The sequence below is a fragment of the Amblyomma maculatum genome, chromosome 9 (genome assembly GCF_055883805.1).
Source record: "Amblyomma maculatum isolate TAMU_Amacu chromosome 9, ASM5588380v1, whole genome shotgun sequence".
Classification (NCBI taxonomy): domain Eukaryota; kingdom Metazoa; phylum Arthropoda; class Arachnida; order Ixodida; family Ixodidae; genus Amblyomma; species Amblyomma maculatum.
In genome coordinates, this window is record NC_139352.1 from 86135024 (window position 1) to 86160642 (window position 25619).

A 25619-nucleotide genomic window follows, 5' to 3' on the forward strand; every position below is an offset into this window, starting at 1 on the left:
ATTGCTCATGGTGTGTCTGTGTTCATTTTGAGCAGTAGTAAGAGGAAAAAGTTCAAAGGGCATCTTCTTTACCGCACCAGCTTATCTGGAAGGGCAATGAAATTTATTACCCAAACTGCGGCCGAGAGCCATCCCTTCAAATAAAGGCTTCATTCATTCATTCATTCATGTTTTGCACACTATCAACGAATCGCACAGGGACACACCTTCTCTTTCCAGAAACTGTGGCATCCTTGTCTGGAGAATGTACGCCTTGAGACACCTCAGTCTTCGCTGTGGTGGCTTTTGACCTTTGGCCTTTCTAAGGGAGTCTTGTTAGCGTGGAAATAAACAGGTTTTACAGAAATATTTGTATTAAAAAGAAGGAAATTTTTTTTCCAGACTGGATGGAGTCAGTGTAGTCAGACCTTAGTAAAAACTTTACTTTTTCTCCTACTGACTAGAGAGAATGTCATCGAGTTGGGTCTAGGAGGGGACGCTCTCCAGAGGGTGTCCTGTATAGCCGTGTGATCCGGGTGGTCTGTGTGGGTCTTGGAGGGGAAGAGGCTCTGGCAGAGTTTAAAGAGCGCACAGTACTCATCGCTACTGAGGATGCTAAAGTTTGGGTTTTTCCACATTGGCATTGAGGCCAGTCCGCTTTCTGCTGTTGTGCAGGGCTTTGGCTTGTCTGCCTTGCCACTGCGGCTGGTGCTGGGGGAGCGCAGTGCAGCCCGGGAGGTGGCAGATGTTGGGGAGCAGCGGCGCTCCCTGCGCACCCAACTGGACTCTCTGGCCAGGCACGGGACCGGTTCGAACCGGCAGCGCATGAACCGGCTGGAGGAGCAGCTGCGGGACCTGGACGAGCGCCAGCGCCGCCTGGAGCAACTGCGCGGGAGCTGCCTCTACAAGCTCCGCTTCCTCACCAGGCCCTTTCAGGTCAACAGTTTAATTGCCACCATTGTCACCACTAACGAAACTGAAGCTACTGATGGAGAGAGGCCTCTCTCACTAACCTCTATTTAACCCCATAAAACGTCAGTATCAGACACCCTATCCCCTCAGACCTCACATTTTGACATGATTCCCTACCAGCTCTTCGTGTCCTTTCCTTCCGGTGGAGTCAACTACAGGAATTCGTTGACTGTCTTCTCTTTCTTTCAGAACTTTCTCTGCCCACACCTATATGTAATAGCAAAGCCCAAGTAGGCATTGCCAACTCAAGCTAATGTGGCGACGCATTGAATTGGCGAGCCAGTTAGACTTTGTGAAGTAATGCTTTCTCGCTAAAAAATTAAAAACAAAGAGGAGGGAAGAACACAGCAGTATTGCACTATTTTGCGCAGACATCCAACTGTGAGCCTAAGTTATGCCAGCAGCACCCCTTGCCTCAACATGTACCCTCAGTTTGCACGTACTAGTTCCATCAAGCGTGAAAGGCATGCATGAAGAGCTCCTGCCAACGCTGTCCCGAATCATGTGGCCGCGTAGCATCCAGCAACACGCCCACCATTCAGTTCTCGGCCATTTCACCTGCCAACGACCATCTGGCATTGCCATGCTTTCGGTTTTTCATAACGACGCCAACAATGCTGACGCCGGATTTTCTACAGTACGGGGCCATTAACGCTGCCACATTACAATGGCCTAAAGCACCTTTGGATCTGCCAACTTTTGCCTCCAGTCATGTAAATCTGCCTAGGCCGTTTAATTGCAGATTCGTTTGAAATGTCGCTGTAGCAAGCCTCCTGCTTCTAGGCAGTTTTTTGCAGTGCGTGAGCCCAAAGCATAACTTGAAGTAGTGAAACGGACTCTCCATAAGCAAACACTGCTTGTCATTTGAAAGTGAGCTGGAAGCCGTAATTATAGACTTGCAGAAAAAGCCGTGCCCTTCCCCCTACCGTGAATGTACTTTTGGAAGTTCACACGAAAGCATAAATTTCCTCAGCAAAGCTGAGTCATATTTGAATGTGTAGGCCAGGCAAATCATTGATGCATACAGCACACACGTTCACTCTGCTCAGCAGCATCTGCAGAGCTACAAGCTTCAGCTACGCAATAAGCTACTCCCTGCAATTGCACTGCTGTCTTGCTGACTGGAGAACCTGAGTGAGGGGTTTCACGGTAGAATACAAGGCTATCTGGCTAAACCACAGTGATAACAGCTTTCAATCATTCATATGCTAATCTGTATCTAATCTAATCTTCTAATCTCTAATCTGTGGTTGTAGCAGGACTGAAAGACACTGCCTCTTACTTTATTTAGACCAGTGAGTGAGCACTTCGTTTAGTTTGAGTGTGCAAAGTTAAAATATGGTCCCCCAAGTAGCAGCGGTGCCCAGCTTGCACAGAGAGTGTTGAACTGTTGAATGCTGTTGGTTCGGTTTATGGGGTTTTACATCCCAAACTGTTTATGAGGTTAATGGAATTTTACATCCCATCTGGGGCCCTTTAACATGCACTGACATCACATAAAGCATAGGTGCCTTGCTTTTGTAGCCAAAGCTACATTGGCCGCAGTCTCGCCATTTCGCCATGCCTGTCCATTGCCTGTCCGAAGAGGAAAACAAGAAGAAGGAAAATAAGAAGAAGACAGATAACTCTATATAGTTGGTAGAGGCAAATGACAACAGCAAGTTGCTAGGACAGAAGGTTCGTTCGAACGTTGCGACGGCGGTGTGCCCCAGAGTTCGACGTAGAGACGACGTCATTCCGCATCTAATGTCATTCCACTAGAAGTCACCCGAATGAGAATGGCCAACAATGAGAGGCGAGGGGTGCTCATACGAAGTGATTCCCCTATGGCATAAATAAAGCTGAAACCATAGAGTAAACTACTATGGGCAAAAGCGGTGTCTTTACTTTGAAGCTGAACCTAAGCGTAGCCATGCAGATAGTTTTCGCGTAATTCCAGGTTTAACCACAAGCTGAAACACAGCTAATGTTTTTTTTTTTTTTTTTGTTTTATTTTGTTTTGTTTTGTTTTCTTTTTTCTTTTTTTTTTTTCAACTTTAGCCCTCAAGGGAATTGTCCCTTGTTTCAACCTTTCCTCGCAGATCGTACTGGGCATAGTGGCTGCTCTGCTTGGCCTGCTGCTCTGGACGTCCCTGCTGCTCTCCAAGTGAGTCTGTGGTCTGCTCAGGGACTCATAGTGCGTATTGGTGCTCCATCATAGAAACAGCGTAGGCAGTCTATTCGTTATTCTTTGTGAAATAGCTGTACACAGGATCAGTGCAGACAGTGTACAGTGCCATCTTATTTATCTACCATATTCTTTGTCTGTAAAATAGCTGTGTACAAAGCCTACAAAGTCTTGGCAAAGTAAAGTCGGTATTAGTAGCAGGGGAGAATGTACTAGTTTCAGAGGTTACTTTTTCATGTGTGCATTTTTATGTCCACGGTAGACTTGTCCATGCTGTTGTGTATGCAGTAGACTTCAGGTGAGGCAGCTGCAGTCACAAAATGAGTTTAACGGTAACTAATGGAGGCCATTCTTTGGCAGGGCTGAAAGTCAACTCCCCTTCTTGACAGACAGAGGAGGCAGCTGAAGACATAGTAATGGAAAATAGCCATAATGCTCCCTGCACCTGTGGAGTGAATGGGAAAAAGGAGTGGACGGAGGAGGGGCGAGTTGCACAGTAGTTTTGTATTGTAAGCTGTCTTGTTGCATTCGAGATCTGCACATGCAATCCAGGCAGTTTTTTGTTTGGAGATGAAAATACGACGGTCAAAAGGCAGCAGTAAAGGAAGAAGGCAATGCAGAGCAGGCCAAATTTGGGCAGTCGTGCGTGATTGTGCACAATTTTTCAACACTTGCTTCAATCCTAGATTCTACCGTATTTACTCGCATAATGCTTTCACCCCCACATTTGCTCTCAAAAATTTGAATTTTTTTTTCCTTGCATAATTATCACACTACCAATATTACCACCGCGAGATTCGTCTGCTAATAATAGCAAGCGCCATCTTTGGAGCGCTCCTGAAACTAGCTGTCCTAGTTGTGTCGCACTATCAGGCGGCGATGGCCTGCTCGAGTATATCATCATCATCATAGGTTACGCTCATTCAGCCCTCGTTTACATTCCGCTTCCACCAATTGAGAGATGTTTCCATGTCTCGTCATTGTTCCTTCGTTTCGTCCGTGCTGCTTGTTTTGTTCCGTCTTCCGAGTTATTGGTGCCGCATGAGCAATGGAGCAGTATGCAAGCTATACAGCTGTTTTCAAGCTGAAAACTATTGAGTACGCGCTAGAGCATGGCAACCGCGCTGCCAGCAAGCACTTCAGCGCCAATGAGTTCTGCGTAGTACATTACTGGAGATGTGTCAACATGGACTCAGATCAAGACTCTGATCAAGAGTAGAACTGTACGGTCTGCTTTGAACATTATACCATGAAACGTGGGGAATGATGATGAGCTGCGTGCGGCAAATAAAGTGTTCTAGCAATTCGTGTTTTTGGCGGCCCTGTACTTTTATCACAAAAGTAAGCTCTTCTTGAAAGTATTATTTGGGTTATATTTACAATAGCTGGCCTAAGAATCCCAATTCACACCTATTTAAATTTGCTTTTAGTGCTTCAAAATATTTGCTCGAAATTTTTCCTCGCATAATTATGGTACCTCCAACTTCTGCGAAAAAATGTGCAAGCATTATGCGAGTAAATACGGTAGTTGCCTATTGTAGCCCAGAAATCACATATTTAAAGCCCAACTGAAACGAAATGTTATCCCACTCAAAATAGCTGTAAATCTTTTCGATATGCCATGACAGCTGTTAGGACCAAGTTCTAGGCTTACTATATAAAAGATGTAGCACAGATATAGGAGTTTTAAAAGCTCTGCAGCAGATGACGCGTACCCCTGGCAATTAGACGGCTTGCCGCTTAGGATGTAGAACCAGGCACGCAGTCAGTGAGAGCAGGTGGCAAGTAAAAGAAGAGGAATTAGGACTTGCAGTTGTCGGGGTTTTGTCTGTACCGATACAGAGAATCTTAAGTGCGAGAACCATACTGAGCCGTTCTGCAGCCGTCGGGCACCCAAATGCGCTCCCGTACCTGGGCCCGCTTGCACAAAAGATTTTAGTCCAGTCTTATTCTGATCTTCAGGCTTAATCAAATCTTATTGGATTCCAAACATTCCCTAGCCAATAAGATGCTTGCACGAAACGAACTAGACTGGAATAAGACAGAAACTGAAGATTCGAATAAGACTGGAACCTAGGCTGCCTTGAGCAGTCTTATCCCAATCTTGCAGTCAGTCCAACATGGCTGCCCTGCGCTGTCTGCCTCGCGATGCTCGCCGAATACTTGTTGCGCCGCGAACGTGTGTTCCATGGCAGGACAAAGTCTCTCGATACGTTCAGCGACGAGCAGCTGCAACGGCGTTTATGCTTTGGGTAGTGCGGCATACCCTTTATCGCCGTTCGCCCTGAAGTTGAACACCCAAGGCGCTGTAGCAACGCCTCTTCAGGAGTAACTCAGAATGGTATGTTCGGGCTTGGACGAGGACCTCGGCTTGGCGTTGGCGACTACACTGCTTCAAAGCGATCTTGAAGCACATATTTGTCGCCCGGCCACGTGAATCAGAAACTTCTGTGCGAACAGTTGCGAGCTCCTTGTCACCCCGGGAAAACAGTTTCAGCAAAGCTCTTCTGCCACTCACATGCTCTCTTCTTGTGCGCGATTCTTGTGGGCATGTACACAGCCACGTAAACCGGATACACCCACGCTGCATGTCGAGCTGCGTGTGCATTTGGCATAGAGTTTGGGACGATAACTGCATTCCGTGCGCCGCTGCTGCAGCAGTAGCTTTGCTGATGTCCTGCGCCATCGATTCTGGCTTGGACAGCGCATGCACATGCGATAAAACGCGCGTACACCTTACGCCTTCAAACTTCCGACACGATGAGTGCGAAAGAATTTCAAAGAAACAACGCAACACTACTCTAAGTTTTTAAGACACTTAGATGAGGAACTCATGCTTACCTGTGAAATCCGATTACAAATTTAAGCGATCTCTTCAAATGATCTATACTTGAACTTTCGCTGATAATACATTCCGTGCATCACAAGGATGGCCTCTCACCAAATATCACAATAGCACACGTTCTTGGCTAAAAACGACGACGGCACATGCACGCACACTCCTCCGCTGGCACCGGCGCAGAGGACTGGCCACCACCGTTCGAACTAAAGAAAACAGGACCACCCCTACAGACAAGGAGGATATATGGGCAGTGGCAGACTCGTCTGCTGGCACCCGCGCGCACTGATGTCACGCAGAATTCAGAGAGGTCAAGAAACTGCAGAAGAGAGGCTTTTTAAATGGTGGACTCGTCAGGAGTGCACGCTAATTTGCGCACAAGAATGGGATGGGAACGGAGGGGAACCAAGGTCAATGTACAACTGGTCGCGCAACTTGGAAGAAAACGCGTGCAGCTGCCTACTGCCAGCGGCATCAACTCGATGATGAGGGCTCCTGCGAACTGTGAGGCAAATTACGAGCGCACAGAAAATAAGATCTGCCAGAACTCCAAAGAACTAGAAAGTAAACATAATATTCGCGCTCAGGAATGAATGCAGTTTTTGTTTCTTGCGTAATAAAAAATGTGTCACATTTTTAATAATATTTTAACTTGTTCTAACGGCCTCTCTCGGCCACTTATTATCCGCTGCGTAGTTGCCCAAAGCTCAGATATGGCTCAGACCAAAGCTTTTTTCATCCGCGGATAGTTGCGTCATCGGCCCCGGTTCATCGTTGCGTGCTGCATACAGAGTGGGTTATCTGTAACAAACAGTCAGTATTTCATTCTGCTGGTTGTGGTAGAGCTTTACAGCAAGGCGAAGACTGTCTGTGCTCGATGAGAAACTGATTGCCGCTGCATGTGCGCATTTCCGGACGATGGGCACAGCTCGGCGGCTCGGCTCGGCCTCCCAGGCACGTCGTAAAAGTGGTGGGTTGTTTTACGGATACACGTCTGCATGAGCGGCGTATCGCTGCATTGAGCAGTGAAGGTGAGATTTTATTGCCCCCAAGACGCGTGTCGCATTGCTCAAAGCCTTCCGTTCCGCTCCCTTTGCTGCATGTTTTGCTTACAGCGTCGTATTACCGCACCAACGTTCGCTGAACGTGCTTTAGCTGTTATTACAGTGATGTTCCTATTGTCAATGGAATCTTTCTCATGAACATGTTAAATGCTTAAGTTGTAAATTTGTAGCCTCACGTTGACTCCTCTCAGTGGCAAATGAAGCGCGAGTAAAATATGGGAATCGTGAACAGGGCGAGATTTATTGGAGCGAAGCTATATCGTAGATATTTTCACTTCTCAGGCGCATTAACTTCTAAATACTAGCAATCCTAATTTGAATTGCTTACCTAAGCTCTTACAGGTTGGCATTCTAGCGCTAGCTATTCCGTTCGTTTGTTTTTGCTTTGACACTGATATGCACTTTGTTTGTTAGCAAGATCTTTTACCCTTTTATAATCTCACCGCGTCTCTTTAGGAGACCTACGCTCAGGTCATTTTGTTATCACGAGGATTTCATGAAGACCGTGACGAATGAGCGGTGGTCGCTTTCCTACACTTAAAGATTTCATTGTCGTGAAGCGTCTATGTAAGTAATCGTGAATTAATAAAGCTTGGCTTTCTATGCAGCACAGCTTCACTCATTTATGCCCTTAGTGAAATGCCTCAAGCCATGTGATTCTATCCATGTGATTCTATCCATGTGATTCTATCCATGTGCTTGCCGAATTCACTTGAAGGCCCTTGTTCACAAACGTGCCCGAAGAAATAAGCCCAGAATGCGTTTACATGACGCGCGACGAAAGACCAGGCTAACGACGACGGAGGCAGAACGATGCTATGATAAGGTGGTTAAAGATGCCGTAACATTTCAGTTAACGTAAAACTTGACAGTAGAAATCCATGTCAAGTAAAGTTGGGTGAACAGTTACGGTGCCCATTTTTCTGCCTTATCCGAGCATCGTTCTGCCTCCGTCGTTGTTGGCCTTGTTTTTCGTTCATAAGTAAAAAGACAATCAAATTCCCCGCCAAAAGTATGTTACTGTGACGTCACAAGCAACGTCACGTGTTTGTTGTGCCTCACAGTTCGCAGGGGGCACTGGGAAACTAAAGCCTCGCTCAGAGTCGACACGCAGGCTTCTATGGGAGTTACGCTACCATTTGTTCTTCTACCATGGGGGAACCACGGTGGCTCCAGCACCGTGATGGTGGCAGCGTTTTGAGGGAACCAACGAAGCACTGATGGGTCGAACGCAGGGAAACTGCTCTACTCATTTGTCTGAATGGCCTTAGTGCAAGAACAGTGAAGAGGTTACTGTAGAAAGCTTGCGGCCTTTTGTGTTTGTGGTGTTATTTTTTTTTTATCGTTTACTTTCATTTTGCCGGTTTCTGATGCCTTTACGGGGATAGCTACAGAGTGCTCTTGCTTTTCATTTCTGCTACCTGCGGAATCAAGTGCCCGTGAATAAACGGGGGAAGGTTAGTCCACACACCAGTTTAAATATTCGGAGTGCGTTGAATATAGTTGTAATTTAGTTGCAAGGCAAAACTCGAGAGAGCGCTGGAGACATCTACTGACTGCCTTGTACGCTTCGGTTCTGCATTCCGGTTGGGATTAAATGAATTCTCCTCGTGTGGAAACTGGTCGGGGAATGGTAGATCGCAACTGAGTGAAGCCTCAAAGCCAGTGTCTCACACCGTTCTATTAAAGTTATACACAATAAAACAGGCACTCCTGTCAAAATGTTCAGCTTTCAACTTTTGGAAAGCATGCGCAAGCAGCTGGATGTTTACATCGAACTGTGATCAGCTATTGGTCAGCATGAACGCCGGAAGCGTCCACGACCGACTTCCGAAGAACTCCCAGCCTCATTCCCTGCCGGTGGCCTAATTCCCCGCCCAGGGACCGAAAATGCCTATTGTCTTCAATAAGTCTGGACTATAGCTCAGTCTTATCGATTCATGCAAGCGCCCGGCGGCCGCCGGGAAGTCCAGTCTTATTTTACATCCGGATAAGACTAGACTTGGACCTAAGACAGGATTTATACCCTCGCGTTCGTGCTAGCAGGCCCTGTAGTAAACCTGCGTCAGTTTTTAAAGAACAGCAAGCTGCGAGAGCAGTGAGTGCTGGCTATGAAACGTGATAAATGGAAGCCAACAAAGCACAGCACACTTTGCTCAGCTCATATCAAAAGCAAGAACTTATAGGGGTTACCCTTGAGGATAATGCATCAGGGGGGCTAGACGCTACAATCGCCTTCTAATCCCGGCGTGCCAGCCCTGAGGGACAGAGCTGTGACCTCCAGCTCGCGGTGCGAGAAGTCGCCACTGCAGCATGTTCGGGCCGGAGGGGACAAACACAGTGTTACGTACTCAAACAGGCTTTATTATGCTTGAGTACATGGCAAGAGAACACTCAAATACAACCGCCGTAGCGAGCGAATGTCCCACTCGTGTATGGGGGTGAAATAAAAACCTACTAAAGAGGGAAGCACACGCAAGGAGGAGCGAGGAGTGTTCTGCTCACCTGGCTTCGCGCTCACGGCTCGTTGCGGTAGGTGCGTGCGGTGACCGGGCGTCTCGATGACAGCGGCGGCCTCCCTGGTGGAAATCATGAACCTCACCCGTGCATGATAACCTCTGAAGAACCCCGAGAGAGTTATGACAGACGCACTCCTCGACTCTGACCGGGGAGAGGAGGTCTCCGGGTTACGTCGGGAGGAAAGAGGGAAACCCGCAGCAGCATCGCTGCGGGAGACAAGGAGGCAGTGGGAGTGGCCAGTGTGTCCTCTCCTCCACCAACCTCCCTATCAGCCCGCGTAACTCGCATGATAATTGCGCGCTGCCGTTATAATGGGGGCAGGGGATTCGTGTGAATCCCCACAAACTTGATGCACGACTCTAATCTGGCCGCAAGTCGGCCGTTTGCACCATTTAACAGGCTTTTGAAGACTGACACAGGGTCACCCCTACTTTACAAAATTTCAATTTCTGCCTGTAGGTACGTACATTTCGATGAGCGAAGCTAAGCGAGTAAGCATCGTCAATGCTGAACGGGATGAGTCTTGCACACCGCTCCCCGCTCTTATGTTAGCCATCAGATGCATCACCTTTACCGTCACTACTTTTGGCCAGTGTGATAATACACTACAGGCACGAATCAATTAGGCATCCCGTTTATATTGCAGCTGCAGTGTAGAGTTTGCCACATATGGCATGTGACGGGCATAATGTTGATGGCCCCTTAATGCCCCTGTCATGTGGGCAATCTCTCAGTGCCCATGGAGTCAGTGACCATCAAAATTTGTAGTGGCCATATGATCTAGATGCACTGCAGCCACGTATATAATACACTACAGGCACGAATCAGTTAGGCATCCCGTTTATATTGCAGCTGCAGTGTAGAGTTTGCCACATATGGCATGTGACGGGCATAATGTTGATGGCCCCTTAATGCCCCTGTCATGTGGGCAATCTCTCAGTGCCCATGGAGTCAGTGACCATCAAAATTTTTAGTGGCCATATGATCTAGATGCACTGCAGCCACGTGGCAAATTTTTATAACCATTGAGTAGCGAGCGTATGATCCAGCAGATGGCACCAGGTGTATCAACATCAATTAAAAAATATTAAACGAAGCAGAATAATACGAGGCAAATATTGTGCCAAGCGCCATTTTAATTAAACGTGTGAAAAGTTTGTTCAGAGAAGGGCACTCAGTACTTCACAGTTCAGCGTAACCCACAGGAAGCAACGGCAGATTGACGATGGGGTAACGATGCGCACTTAGCCTCAGGCGCTTTAGAAGCATTCATTTTGAGCTGGCGAAGTTGCCACAGCTCGCTGGTCACCTTAGCTGCGTTCATAGTTAAAATAGTTGCAGCACTTTTGGGGCTCTTCCTGGTCTAGGTTGTCACGGAGTGCGCTCAGGGGCAAATATGTAGTCTTTGTCAAAAGTATACGGCCCAAGGATTTTTGTTCTAAGCCCTGTAACGAGGCTCGTAAGGCAACTCTAGCATTCAAAATCTCGTAGATTACAAATCTCAATCTGATTCTCCTCTAGCTTACATTCATATTCCTGTACTGCTGCCAGCAGCTGCTTTACAGCGCTTAGAAGCGAACCTCTTGGGCCATATACTTTTGACAGAAACTGTACGTGCGAAATGCTGCGGCACGCCGCAGAACAGCATCGGTGCATTGGTTTGTTTACATCTGGCCACCGCACATTCTCCACAGCGATCATTTTGACTGCCAAATAAAAATTAGTTCATGAGCTCGTTAATGTAGTTGAATATCTTGAAGATCCATCAGAAAGATATTTTTGTTTCTTTGGAGCTTTTGTCTTGATTTTTCACCTTATGATGGATGCGGGAATGTTCACAACGGCCCTTGAGGTTCCAGTAGTCATTCGTGAACCTTCATTGAGTCAGTGCCAATCAAGTTCAGGGGTGGTTTGAAAACTGCCTTGTGGTACTGGCTCTTCCCCATGGTTTATCTTCATCAACTCAGTGGGCATTAAAACTGCCCGTGCTATGGGGGTGTACGTCAAATTGGAGGTGGAGGGGAAGGGTGTGCTCATTGGAGGTTTCCTCCTGCTGCAGTGTGGACAAGGCAATGCACTCCCTGGGCTACCGCATGGGCTACGTGCTGCCCCACCCCACCCTGCCCAACCCCCTGGACTTGGCCCTGGTGTGGCTCCAGCGATGGGGTGCCTCCCTGCTGGACTCAGCACTGGTGCTGGCCCTTCTTCTCTTGCTGGTGGCCTGCTCCACATATGGACTGCAACGCATCGGCATCTGGTGCCTTTTCCTCAGGGTGGGTGTCTGTCACCACCTTTACTGCACTCTCCCTTAAGCGTCTGTGGAGACCTTTCTTATTCATTAACGTTTAGAGAGACACAAGGTGAGGGTGGTCAACAGAACTTTACCCCTTGTCTTTGCTCATTTTAGCTACTTGGGACTTTTTCTATTTATACTTTTAAAATTTGGAACAGGTTATTACAGTAGGCTCTTACTAACTCAAAACTAAAAGGGACAGATATTTTGGGTTTAGTTATCTAAAGCGTGCATTAATATGACCAAAGGCGAAATGTCATTTGCTTTTGCTATCTGTGTGCCAAATTTAAGCTCGAATAAGTGAGTGATTTAACCGGTAGAAGGATTTTACGGTTTGCACTTAGCATTGCAACAGTCTGTACGGCTGGTGCGTTTGCAATTCAGAGACGTCTGGTGGAATACCTATTGTGGTATGCATTTTCTAGTTTTAGTAAATAACCTTTCGTGGCCCCTTTAAATGAAGTAAATGAAGAAAGCTTCTTTATAGGAGGAGGCGAGCACATTGCTGCATTCTATTTTATGAGAGTGCCACTTATGAGCGGATAAGAATCAGGCACAGCCAGGTCAACTTGAATATCCTAGAGGCACAATTAAGAAATATTAGTTCCACTCTTGTGAACTGTGGCTTGCTGTAGCGCTTGCTTCTTCAAATGAAAAGAGCATGTGAGGTGATGCATTTGACTCTTGACGGCTCCTTCAACATGCATGTGGAAGAGTGCATGATGACCTTTGCAATGCTGAGAGAGTAAACAACAAATGTTTTGTAATTTTCTGAGCGAGGTGGCGAAAGATTTGCATTTCTGTTGGCAACCAGCGGAATCTGAAATAGGGGTTTAATGTTGCTGCTCCTACCTCAATGGTGAGCTTTGTCTCTTCATCTCTTCTGTCACTGAGCATGTACAGAAGCCCAATGTATATGTCGTCTATCTGCCGAATCAGCCATAGTAAAAAAAGGAGATGGACAGCTATAGTAGCAAAGAAGGCCAACAGCATCGGCTGTTCCCGATTCTACCCCATCTCTTTTTTTCCGGTGTGCTACTGGGCACCACAAGACCAAAGTCTGAGCTGCAATGGGCTGAAAACCTGTGTCACATCCTTCTTTTTAGTATCGGGTATTGTTGAAAATACACGATACTCCAAAAATGTATCTTTAGATACCATGCTTCGCATACACACGCTCTGGCCGCTTAATTTTCACTGGAAGGGGCCTCCGCTGCTAACGCAGTAAAATAAAAGCCACGAACCGTGCTGCTGGGAGTTGAACACAAACACAACACTTGCTGGCTTGAATCACAAATTTCCTACGAAATCGACCGTAACGAAACAGTAAGGTGAAAGGATGTGGACAAGTAGCAGGCACCCTTTCTGTCTGTTGATACGGCTCTGGGTCTACAGCGCTTGACGAGGGGGCTGAGCTGCAGTTTTTCACTGCTGCTGGTGCTTGCCCTGTGTACAGATGTACCGCCTGCGGATGGGCCGGGCGCGTCCCCAGGCACTGCTGCTGCTGTGCCTGGCATTGGTGTTTGTGGCGCTGGCCCTCAACGTGCTCGTCTACTCGGTCTGTCCCCAGTACGCCACCTACGGATCACAGCGTTTCCAGGTAAGCCAAGCCTGCTCACTGTGGACATTTCGTTTATTTCTGGCAGAATGAATGGTGTGTGTGCGTGTATATCAGCATGTCTGTCAGTGTTTGTATTTGGGAGATTTTCACATTGGAGGAAAGGAGGGTAAAACTGAGGTCTTTCAGTTCGAAAAGGCCTGTGAGAGCAGTTATTGGAACTTGGGATTTCATACCCAAGTTACTTGTGCGGCCAATGTAGACGGGCCTACAAAATTAATGGACATAGACCTTTGTGTCAGCACTGGTAACAGTGCACTACAGCAGAGTAAAGACCAGCGGCACTCTATGATGCAGCAGTGCTCTTCACTGTATGGGAGAATTTGAAACATACAAATTCAGCAACACAAAGCTGCATGAAGTTCGGCATCTGACGCATCTTTGTAACTAGCACCTCCTTCAGAATGTCCTTATTGCAGTCAGTGCTGTTGTGCCACATGGTGTTACAGTGACCTAGCCACAAATTTCCTCCGCTGCCGGTAATCAATTTTTCGGCATGTGAAGGGTGGGTCCGAGTGATGGAGAGACTACCATCAACACCTTTCTGGGATTAGTTAAGCCAGCCTCTCTTCATATTTGTGCTCCTTCAGCATAGTGAAAGTTTCCCATTGTTACTTTTTTCCTTTTTTTTTTCTTTGCAGAGTGTCAATGGCACGGTGCCTTGTGTAATGGATGCACCAGCTGGTGAGTGTTTGTCACACGTTTGTTTGTGTTTTTAGAAGGGAAGCTTGCCGAGATCGCTTCTTGCGATGTAAACCTCTTCATGCTAGTAACCCACCAAAAAGCGGGCAGCCAAGCAGTTTAGAAGAATGCCAGTGATGAACCCACATCTGCTCTTGATTATGGTAGAGGCAGCAATTTTTTTTTTTTATCTAGCACATAGCCACCTGCTTAACCAGACTTACTTTCCGTTACCCAAGAATTGAAGACTAGCACTGCAGCTGCCTAAAAAATATGTATAATTGCATGCTCACCTTAAATATGGTCACCGCCATGCTGATAAATGACTGCACTATGCATCATCAGTACAGTTCTTGAAGCTTATCTGGAAGGTCAACTCGCACACCGTCGTGCACATGCCAGTAACGACACCCTTCATAATGGTCGCATGTGCAAGCCTGCGAACAAAACGCCCTTTATCAGTACCAGCACGCTAAAGTCTCAAGGAGAGCAAACTTGCTCAACTAGCAATTGCAGATTATGCTTCCTATCTCATCCGACAAATTTGTGTTTGCAGCATGATGGATGGGGATTGGTAAATGAGTTTCTCCGGGAGGGGGACTGGTAATTGATTTTCTCTACGAGTATGTAATATACATTACAACTTGTATAATAAGTTGATGAGTTTTCTTAAACAAGAAAGCTCAGGGAGACAAAAGTGACGACATACACCACGGCTGAACGTGAGCAAATGACTGACGTTTATTGCAGCACGATTGCAAAATATTCTGGTTACTTATTCGGGAGTCATTCGAGTCGTTCAGCATTTGTGCAGAGGAACGAATGCACAGGAGTTATTGGGGAAAGGCCTCGCATTGAACCTCTTTGAGCCGGCGTATTCGAGCATTGTTCATTTCTTCTTTCATTAGATACCCTTTCCTTCTCTCGGTGAGATACCTTTGCTTGTGCAGGAACCTTTGTATCCAGGCGACAACTCTGGCCAGCTTACCAAGAAACCATAGCATTTAACAGGCAGAGCTGTTTCTTCCACCTTTTGAGTCATGCATTGAACATGAACTGGCTTCTTGTCTTCATCTGCAGTTGTATCTTGAGAGACATTTCATTGCGTGGCCAGTTATCGCAGGGTTCAGTGAGCCAGGGAGGTCCTCGCTACCAACTCGTTGACTTGAGCACCTCACGGCAAACTGCTCAAATAAGAAGGTCAGTGAGGTTTTCTGCTCCAGGGCGATGGTTCCAAAGGTCTGGACCAGTCATCCGTTGTATTTCCAGCCTGCGGTTGGGGACAGGGCTCTGCTGTTGAGCAGAACCACTTTACCACTTGGAGAGTGAGAGATTGTGTCCAGCATTCTTATAGTCTGGCGCCCATATCATCAACGCAGGGCTTGGTAGGGAACCACACTCGATTCAGACTTGATCAGAGTCGCTGTCGGCCTGCCTTGTCAACATTCATGCAAGTATGCAATGGCTGCAAATGCTTCAGGGCTTGTATCTGTGGAGATATGAATCTCCATTTCATCATCAGCAGCAGCAGTGAGACACCATCTCAAAACAGTCATCTCTGTTGTGTGCCACGGCGTCCACATTTTTTGCACATCGTCAGATGACTGTGCATCGTGGTCAACACCTAGAATATCGGATTAGCATTCAGGGTGACCGGGGAAATCAGCTGAGGAGATCTTAAATGTGTGTTGGCATTTGAAAAACAAATCTCTTCGTGTGCCGTTATGGTCTAGGAACTCTAGCTTGGGTTCCACGGATAGGGCCAATCGATTTCCTTCTTCACTACGGTGTCTCTCATAGCCTGAGCCGCTTTGGGACCCTTAAACCAAACCAAACCTTCTTTGTCGCGTACAAGTCATAACAAGTTTATGATGCTAGGTGGGCGACATTTCCCTTGGCTTGCAGGAAACCAGTTCCCTTCTCCTCAAAGAGGCGCTTTAGCCCTTTTCAAATTTGATTTCCAATTTCAAAGCGACATGCTTGCCTAAGCTATTATGTGAAATACCTATGAATAGATTTCTTCAGCAGCTTGCTCTATGCCTGCACTTCTTGTGAAGTCGTCGGCATAGAGGCTTTTGGCAAGCGTCGTTGCTGTGCGTGGGCGGTCATTAATCATACACCGATGGCGCATACTGTCGTGACAGCCAGGAATGGGCTGCTGGTTACTTGTATAGTACCTTTACCATTCTCTAGACTTCCTATAGAGGGCATGGTAGCTTCATTGTGGGTGCTTGTTCGTGCCAGAAGCATACGGCACCACAGCTCCACCGTGGTGGCGTAGTGGTTAGGGCGCTCGACTGCCGTGCCCAAGAATGGGGGATCGAATCCCAGCGCGGCAGCCGCTTTTCGATGGAGGCGAAAAGCAAGGTGCTCGTATGCTGTGCGATGTCAGCGCACGTTAAAGAACCCTAGGTGGTCGAAATTTCCGGAACCCTCCACTATGGCATATCTCATAGCCTCAGTTGCTTTGGGACCTCATAAACCAAACCAAACCATATGGCGTCACAATCATCCTTTCTCAATGAAATCTGCAGAAACATCCTTTTGGTGTCTGCACAGATATCTGATGTGGTGCATATGAAAATTTGGCATTATATTGCAGAGGTCCAGGTTTACATTTGTCCCGTGCTTCACTGAGTGAGACGCAACCATCATCATCACCTCGTGATGCATCAAGCACCACACTGGCCTCAGTTGAACTGTCAGGCTGTAGTACAGCTTGGTTCATGGTCTTACTGATTTTGGTCTTTGAAAGCTTCTCAACGAATCCCTGTTTGAGGCAGACACATATGGCTTCATCGTACTTGGTCAGCATTAGAATCACCTCTCAGCAGCTTCTGTGCCAGGCTCGCTAAGTGTTTTCTCGCGATTCATTTATTGTCGGGAAGAAGAAAGGAAAGTTCAGTGGTTTCTATAAAAGACCTATATTTTTTTATTCTTGATGCGTCTAATAGAGTATTCAAAAGTCATTTATTAAACTTTTCTTTCTTGCTTGTGTGGACGGAATTTGACAGTGTCGGTGCATTCGAGCTCGCAAAAAGACGTGAGCTCAATAGGTAGTGCCCTTATATTTTCAGTCACCTTTGCTTATTTATTTTTATGGTTGTGGGGGTCTCTAGGTGTGGCCGTTTTCTCACACATCTGCATGGCTCACTCGTTTATGAGGCTTGTGGCATACATTGCTTCTTGCTTTTATATGCCAACGTAGATGAAACTGAATCTGCAGTCCCAGGGTTTTCTGTACCAAAATAAAGAAACTTGAGGAGACATCACTTATGACACGCACCACTGTGAAAGATGGAAAAAACAAAACAAGAAAACTTACATTTATTGCAGTGTGATTGTCCATTAAGAGTTCATGATATCCATAGTTGCCAGCAGCCAAATTTAAACTCATTGAAGTTAGAATTCCTGCATTTTCCTCTCTCTTGAAGCTCAGGTGCAGCAAAGAGAAAGTAAATGGTAACTTCCCGAAGTACCTGTGCCTAAAAGTGTAGACAGTGCCTTTCTGCTGGGTGTGAAGGAATTCATGTTATCTTTTTTTTTTTTTCTTTGTGTGGCGTAGGTGTGGGATGGTGTTCAATTTGCTAGCAAGGGGTATGAGGGTGATATTGAAGAGGAGAGGCGATAGTACAGACCCCTGTGGGGTGCCTACACTTTTGAGGGTGAATTTCTCTGAGGTTAGGGGGCCAAAATGGATTTCAGCTGTTTTATCTGATAAGAAGGCCTTGATGTATGAGTATGTGCATTCTCCAACATTGAGGGAGGAGAGTGCTCTAACGATTGCTAAGTGGTGGATGCGATCGAAGGCTTTGGAGAGATCTAAAGCGAGAACTGCTTTGGTGTGTCCTGGTGTGAGGGGGTTGTAAATGTCGTTCGTTAACTGCAGCATAGCGTCCTGAGCCGACAGGTGCGGACGAAAGCCGACCATGCTGTGCGGATACAAGTCGTTGTCAGCCATATGGCGGGCAAGTTTGTTTTGAATAACATGCTCGAAGAGCTTTCCGAGGCATGATGTCAGGGAAATGGGGTGAAGGTTCTGTAGCATGAGGGGTTTGTTTGGCTTGGGAATGAAGACGATTTTGCCATGCCGCCATGATTGGGGCAGAGTGCCTTCATTCCAGCATTTGTTGAAGTAATCCGTAATCTGCACGATAGAATTATCGTCCAAGTTACGGAGAAGGGAATTTGTGATTTGATCTGCCCCTGGAGCAGAATTTGTTCGTAGCGCAAGAAGTGCCGCTCGGACTTCTGCCACCGTGATTTCTTCGTCTAATGTTGGGTTCGGGCATCCGTTGTAACATGGGAGAGCGGTAGGAGTGCCCGGAGACGTGTATGTGATTTTGAGGGTGTCGATTAGGGTATCTGTGTCAGCTATGTTTTTATGAATGAGGAGAGTAACATGGTGTTGCGTGGCAGATTTTGTTCGTGTTGAATCTATGAGGTGGCGAAGGAGTTGCCAGGCTTTTTTGGAGGATAGTTTGCCAGACATGCTGTCACAGATGTGGTTCCAATTGGAGCGGCAGAGGTCTTCAGAGTGCTGTTGGATTTGTGCTTGAAGTGCTGAGAGACGCTCCTTTAGCGTTCTGTTCAGTTTTTGGCTTTTCCATCGTTCTAAGAGGCTATGGTGAGCTTCCCAGAGGTGAGCGAGGCGGCTGTCAAGGGTAGGAATCTCCCCTTTTGTCTCAATGTATCGGAGGTGGATCTGGAGATCCTGTGTGAGCGAGTTCATCCAGGCCTCTATGTCAGTGATGGGCTCTGACTCACGTGATTGCCGGGTAGCCCTGAAGTGGTCCCAGTCGATGAGTTTGTGTGTGGTGTAGGCTTTGCGCTTTTGTTGAAAGGGGATGGAGGCGAGAATGATGTAGTGGTCGCTGCCTAATGTATGTTGAGTTCTATCCCATGTCACATTTGTTAAACAGCGGCTGAATACGAGGTCGAGGCTGGTGTCGACACATACACTATTGCCAATTCTCGTGGGTGTGTTGAAGTTGTTGTGGACGGAAAAATTAAGGTTTTGAAGAAGGGTCCATAATCTGCGGCCTCTGTGTGTGGTTTTGATATAGCTCCAGTCTGTGTGGGGACTGTTAAAGTCCCTCCCAATGAGTAGAGGGTGCTTACCCGCCAATTTATATATACTCTTTAGGAGAGATTCTAGCGAGGCAATGGGTAATGAGTGTGAATGGTATATGTTGGCGACGTAGATGGATGGGAGAGAGTGGGTAGAGTGTATGATTTCTGTAACTACGCATGGGGCATCTGCAGCTACCTGGTGTGTGATATAGGTGAGACTACGGTGTATAAATGTGGCAGCGCGTGGTGCGTCTGTGGAGTCGGAATATATGGGAGTGTAGCCGGGGATGTGGGATTTCGTCCCGGCTTCTTGTAAGAGGAGAATTTGAGGGGTGGGGAGGAAGGTAGGAAGAAGAAGCTGAAATGGTGCTCGCTTGCCGCAAAAGCCTCGGCAGTTCCATGTCAGAATGTTCAGGGAATCAAGTCGGACCCGCCCCGCCATGTTGAAGCGTTGGGGGTTTTAAAACGGGAACAGCAGAGGCGTCTGCTGGCCGTGCAGCCTCTCCTATCTGAGGTGGGGGTAGGGGAGCTGCATGAAATGCGGTGGTCTGCATGACTACCAGTTTCTGAAACATAGCCTCCATATGGGCTTCCATGCGCCGTTCTAAGGCAGCGGCATATTCGGCAAACCTTGCTGACAAAGTTTGATACTGGCTCTCAAATTGAGAGTTAAGGGTTTGAAGCTTTTTGGCGAATTGTTCGACTAGTTTCTGAATATGTTTGTCGAGTTGTTCGGCAGGGGCGGAATCGGTTTGCGTTTTTGGGTTGGGGGTAATTCGTTGCTTTTTTGCTGGTGGGCTGGAGCTGGTTTCTTTAGGTTTATCTTCTACTGGGCTTTGATTAGTCTCCATTGCGGCATGCGGCGGGGGTGGGGGTGTCACTGGGGCAGGGGTTAAGTGTTGTGGAGCGGGAATGGTGGGGCTGTTATGGAGTAGAGCTGTTAGTCGACTTACCTCCGCCCTCAGGGCCCGGAGCTCCTCTTGTCCAGATTCGCGGGCCTCCGGATGGATTGTGGCTGGCTTTTCTTTGGTTCTGTCTGCCCACGTTAGTCCTTTCTGTACTTTAGGCTTTTTTTCACTGGATGGTGAACGGGAATTCGTCTCAAAGTGGCTGTTGTCCCGTGTTGACTGGCGGGAATGGTTTTCAGACCTGGGCTGGTGGCCTTGCATTGACTGGGTCGGGGGTCTTCGTGGTCGTAGGTATCGGTGCTTGCATAAGATATTGCCAGTGTGATGGTTTCCACCGCACACAATACACTTGGGCGCGCAAGTAGGGGGGTCGGATGGTGTGTGTTGTTCGCCACAATTGTGGCATCGCCCACTATCTGCTAGGGGGCACACGTCGCGTCGGTGGCCGGCTTCTCGGCAGTTGTAACAGGCCTCTACTTTGGGTTTGTGTTGGTAGCACACAGGTACACCTCCCCAGTAGCAGATGGAATCTGGAATTGGTCCTTTGGCGAAGGTGATTAGGACTGATCCCTTCCGCCCGAAGGGGCGTGCATCAACAATTGGTTCACGAGGGTTGAAGGGGATCAGTCCTTCTAGGAGTTTGCGCGTGGTTCCCCATCGTAGGCCATGTGTATGACACCTCTTACTGCTTCGTCAGGCGGCGCAAGGTGCGCTGTCACTGTGAATTCTTGGCCCCCTATGCTGATGGCCGAGAGCTTGGCGTAGGCTCGTGCTCGTGCTTCTGCTGGCGTGCTGATGGTGAATGTGTTGTTGATCAGGTGCAGCGGCACTTTGTCCTGATGGATGGCTTCTTGGGGGGGTATCTTAGCAGCGTTGCAGGACGCTAGAAGTATAGATTTCGGGATAGCTGTGGTGATATTCCATCCTCCTCGCGGGCGCACAACAATCTTTAAGTCGTCTTGCGGCAGTCGTGGCAATGGAGTGCCTCGCCGGCGTGGCAGCGGCGACGACAGAGCTTTTTGTGTGGTAGGTGGTGTTCCGTTTCGCCCACCACCTTCAATAGCTGCGTCGGTGCCTTTTTTCGGTGGTCGGTGGCGGTTCCGGAGAGCAATGACGGTTTCCCAGTCATCGCTTTGGGCTTCGGCCGGAGTGATAGTTTCCCCAGGCACCTGGTACTGCATCGCAGCCCCAGTGTTCTCCTCGGTGTCGAAAGCTTCGGTTGCTAGGCCTGCCAGGCCCAGCTCCGGCGTAGCCAGCGGCGGCGGAGAGCCGGCAGCGCGAGGTGGCCCAGACGCTTTTCCGGGAATCGAGCCAGGGGGCTTGGGGCGGCGGGTCGAGCTTCGCAACGACGGGCGCGGGAGGTGGTGAAAACGCGTCTTCTCTCGCTGCGGGCTCCGAGAGAACTCCCTCCTTGCTTAAAAAATATGCACAGTAACCAAAATGTTCACTTTGGGAAAGAGTGGTTAGCTGTGTCACAGTTTGCTGTTTGAATGAGTGGCATTGTAGCTGCATGGCTTATTAACATGGCTTGTGGAGATTAGAACTGTCATCCGGAGTGTAGGTAAGACATAAAGGGAATGCACTCACACTCTTGGTGTCAGGCCACATATTATTTCTGCTGCACAAATTCTTCCTTGGGCGCATCTCCCTTGCAGAGGAGTGCGTGATGAGCCGAGGCAGTGCCCTGCTGGTCCGCTTCTTCTTCAAGGCATGGGTCTTTGGCGCTGCCTACTACTGGGCCACTTGGGTCTTCCTTGGGGTGAGTGCTACTGCTTTTTGTTATGAACAGGGGCACGCACCTGTGCGAGCTGTGTCCGTGTGGTTGAAACTTGTATCGCACAGCTCAAGACACACTTTACTGTTATCACATGCAGAAATAAATTTTTAAGGCAGGAGCCTTTTTACTTGGGTCATGGTGAAAATCTCGCGTGGGCTGTGCAGGAGATTCCATGGGATATTGGTGGGGTTCTGTCTAACCTTTAAAAAAAATAGTATAAAAGTTAGTAATGGTTAAAGATATTTAGTGGTGATGATAGCGATTATGATAGTGTCAAGTGATGACAATGACAGTGATGGTGATATAGTTAATTTAGTTACTGGTATGTGGTGACCGATAATGATAGTGATATATAGTTTCAATCAATAATGTGAAAGAGAAAGGCTGGTAGATGACTTTTTTCTTTTTAGATGCTTGGCTAGATGCTGAAGTATTCTTCACATGCCAGGTACATTTTCTGCGCTATTTAGCACTGCTCTTCTATGACACTTCATGGCGACATTGGAACTCTGAATTTTACCATTTGGTGCTCTCTGGTTCTTTTTTTTTTTTTTTTTTTTTTTTTTTGCTGTCTCTGGCACATGATTTCATCATTTGTTTATTAGATATGCAACCACATGCAACCAGTTTGGACTGTTAGAATAAATATGAGCACATTATCTGGTTAGGACCTAGTCATATATAGGTAAAGCACGCTTGACATATGCAATGATTTGGATCTGGACGGTTGTTTAGTGCATAAGTTGATGTTGCCCAAGGCCATGTTATCTTTCCTACTTGATTCACTTCAGGGTGAAACGGAGGATGCTGTTATTCGGTAGATCTTGAAAAAGTGTCCGACGAGAATCAGTGTGCCCAAACTGAGCAGATCATCCACGGGATTTTTCATGGGTTGCTAACCTTTCTTTATAGAAAGAAATCTAATGTTACAAATATGTGCTTCAATCTTGTGTCCTTTCGGTGCAAATTCATTGAGAATTATTGCGAAGCATTGCGCCCAATGCCTAAGACTTTTGCTTAACCAAGCACTGACTATTCGGTGGGAATTGTCTAGTGTAATGCCATATTTATACCGTGTAGTATTCAGATGAGCCTGATTGGATTGAACGCTTTGGCCACAGTTTTCTGAGTCACCTATTTCAAAAGCTTTTTGATTATCCATTATCCAGGGAGTCAATGGCAAACGTGCCTCTCAAACTGAGTGAAAAATGAAAGGGTACTGTTTTCACATTGATATGTGTGTCGTGCCCATGGGGACAACGAATGGTCTGTTTAACTTGTAAATTCATAAATTGGATGCATGTGTAAGTCATTCGTGGAGTCCTGAGGCTGAATTTCCTCTCTGGGGCCTGGCCCACGTTAGATTGGTCCTGCCTCTCCTTAAATCAGGTGACAGATTTGCGAGAAGGGCACGCTCACCTCATAGACGATGTTGTTTCCAGCAAAGGAATTTACAGTGTGTGGGCAGCATATCCTCAAAGAAATTTCTTTTGGGGGCATCCCCACCATGATATGGGATGGGAGTGCAGAGGGCAAAGAGCAAAGGTTGTGCATATGCTCTAGCAGTCTGTTTTGCCTTCCATCTTTATGCGCAGAGCACAGTGGTGTCCTTCTTCATTGTGGTGATCCGCGGGCGGCAGTCATCAGTTGAGGTTGACTCTGACGAATTTGAGGACGACGACGACGAGCCCCTCGTTCGTACCTGAAAGGCTGTCCCCAGCCACCCTGGTGACTCCTGAATCATCCCCATGAACAGTTGGCTAGTCCCCAAGTCTGCACCAGTTGCCCCTACTGCGTTATACAGTTTAATATGGATACATAATCAAATGGATATGTTGAGAAAAGTCTGCAGTTTGAGCTTTATGCAAGTTTTTCAGTGTATGGAGGACGTTACAGAGTGAAAGCTTTAATGGCAAGAAAAGAAAAAAACTAATTTAGGTGAAATTGCCCATATTAACCTTCCCATTACTCAAAGCTGTAAACACCGAGGAACACTTGTTGTGTTAATACAGGTCCAACGACAATGGCCACCGTCTTTGCCACATGATATAGAATAGACGGATGGGTAGGAAATGTGAGACTTGTCGTGTTAGCTGCATTGGAGGATCATTGCAAGACGAAATTAGAAGACACAGACCAAAAGAATGACGAGGGAAAGACGTTTCGGCCCCCGCACGGGAGCCTTGCTCACAGCCGTGCAGGAGCCGAAAGATCTTTCCATCATCATTCTTTTGTTCGGTGTGTTTCATTTTCGTCATGCACCATCCCGACCGGACGGGATCCCGTCAGATCCTTGACTTTGAGCCATTACAACTTTTGTGTGGGCACTCTTAATTTGCTCTACTTTATGCCAAGCGAAGCTTACCCTTTTTTGCGATGACATTTTGTGGTGGTGCAGGTTGAGGGTAGCGCTTAATGCACATTTGAAAGGAAGGGATGTTGTGATTATGGCTTTATGTCCAACTGATGTGCAAAGCTGAGAGCTCTGATAAGAGCAGAGATCATAAGAAGGCATGCTACTCGAGCACAAAGGTGCACCATATATGCTGCTGCTATCTCCAGTATTGATTGACGTAGCTTGCTGCTGACGTAGTTGGTAGTTGCAATCGGGCGATCTGATCATTCTTTTGCATTGATTGGAGGCTGATCTTCATTCCCATGGTGGGAGTCAGAAAAAAGCCGCGAAACCGAAGCGAGATGAGTCATACAATCTGCGTGTGTTAAAGTGTATGTGTGTATATTGTGTATATGAGATTTATTTTGATTGTGTTCTTGTGCAAAATAAGATTAGATTTATAATTTAAACCGTCGCTGCTTTGAAGGATGTGCATCATAGTGTGTTGTGTCTGGTATGAGTGGATTCTTGCGTTGGGAGGTTTTTTTTTTTTTTGCCTTAGCTACGGCTAATACCTATGTTAAAGGCAGGTGTATACGCACAATGCACTGATCTGCTAATGGGTTATAGTCATATAACTTTCTTGTCAGTGTTTGATGAGCAGGAATAACTTTTGTGAAAAGGAAGAACTCGATAAAGCCAATATCCAAGTGATGAGTGCAAAATCAGCAAAGTGCTGATGGTGACGGCAACATAGTCAACATCTTGGGCACCGTGCTATGGAATCGACGCTGCACATTTTTTAAATCTGCCTGGTCCATTTTCATCTCAGAGGCGTCTGTTGAAAGAAAACCAAGGTTCTTGTCTATTAGGAGTGATAAGACCGGTTTTCAGTATCTGCCTGCTAAGTATACAGATACTAGTTTGTTTGAATTGAAAGTAACAAGTCTCAAGAAAATTGGTGTCCTACTTTTCTTAGTGGCTTTCATTTTCTGTTAATAGCCGTAGAGCTTACCTTGTAAAGTGTATGGAGTGAAACATTTTTGTACATACAAGATCTTCAATCCTTACAGGAATTCTATGTTGAGCTATTGAAAATGTTCCATGTTTGCTGTGTCCTTTACGTCTCGTGTATTGCCACTCTTTACATACAGAAAAAAAATAAAACATATATAACGTGTTAATGGGTATTTCTTTCTGGTTGTTGGTGTACTACTGTAACTTTCATGCTCTGTTGTTTGCCTGCTGCATACTTTTTCATTTTTGCTTGGAAAGGTAGAAATGATATTGCTTATAGGCTATAAACATAGCCTATAAGCAATATATATCTGCTGTGGTTGCCAAGTGGTTATGGTACTCGACCGGTGATCCCAAGGATGCAGGTTTGATCCCA

At 46.9% G+C, this 25619-nt stretch overlaps 1 protein-coding gene across 1 annotated transcript in view; it reads left to right on the forward strand.

Moving 5' to 3' along the window:
* Window positions 1-25410, forward strand: part of LOC146179680 (putative lysosomal cobalamin transporter) — a 43243-nt gene extending 17833 nt beyond the window's left edge. Inside the window, exons 7-13 of the mRNA XM_084579311.1 lie at window positions 655-915; window positions 3033-3097; window positions 11601-11814; window positions 13291-13434; window positions 14094-14136; window positions 21770-21873; window positions 23487-25410. Coding sequence (XP_084435437.1) covers window positions 655-915; window positions 3033-3097; window positions 11601-11814; window positions 13291-13434; window positions 14094-14136; window positions 21770-21873; window positions 23487-23597 — 942 coding nt within the window. The 3' untranslated portion in view covers window positions 23598-25410. The remainder of the gene's footprint in view (window positions 1-654; window positions 916-3032; window positions 3098-11600; window positions 11815-13290; window positions 13435-14093; window positions 14137-21769; window positions 21874-23486) is intronic.
* Window positions 25411-25619: the final 209 nt, after the last annotated feature.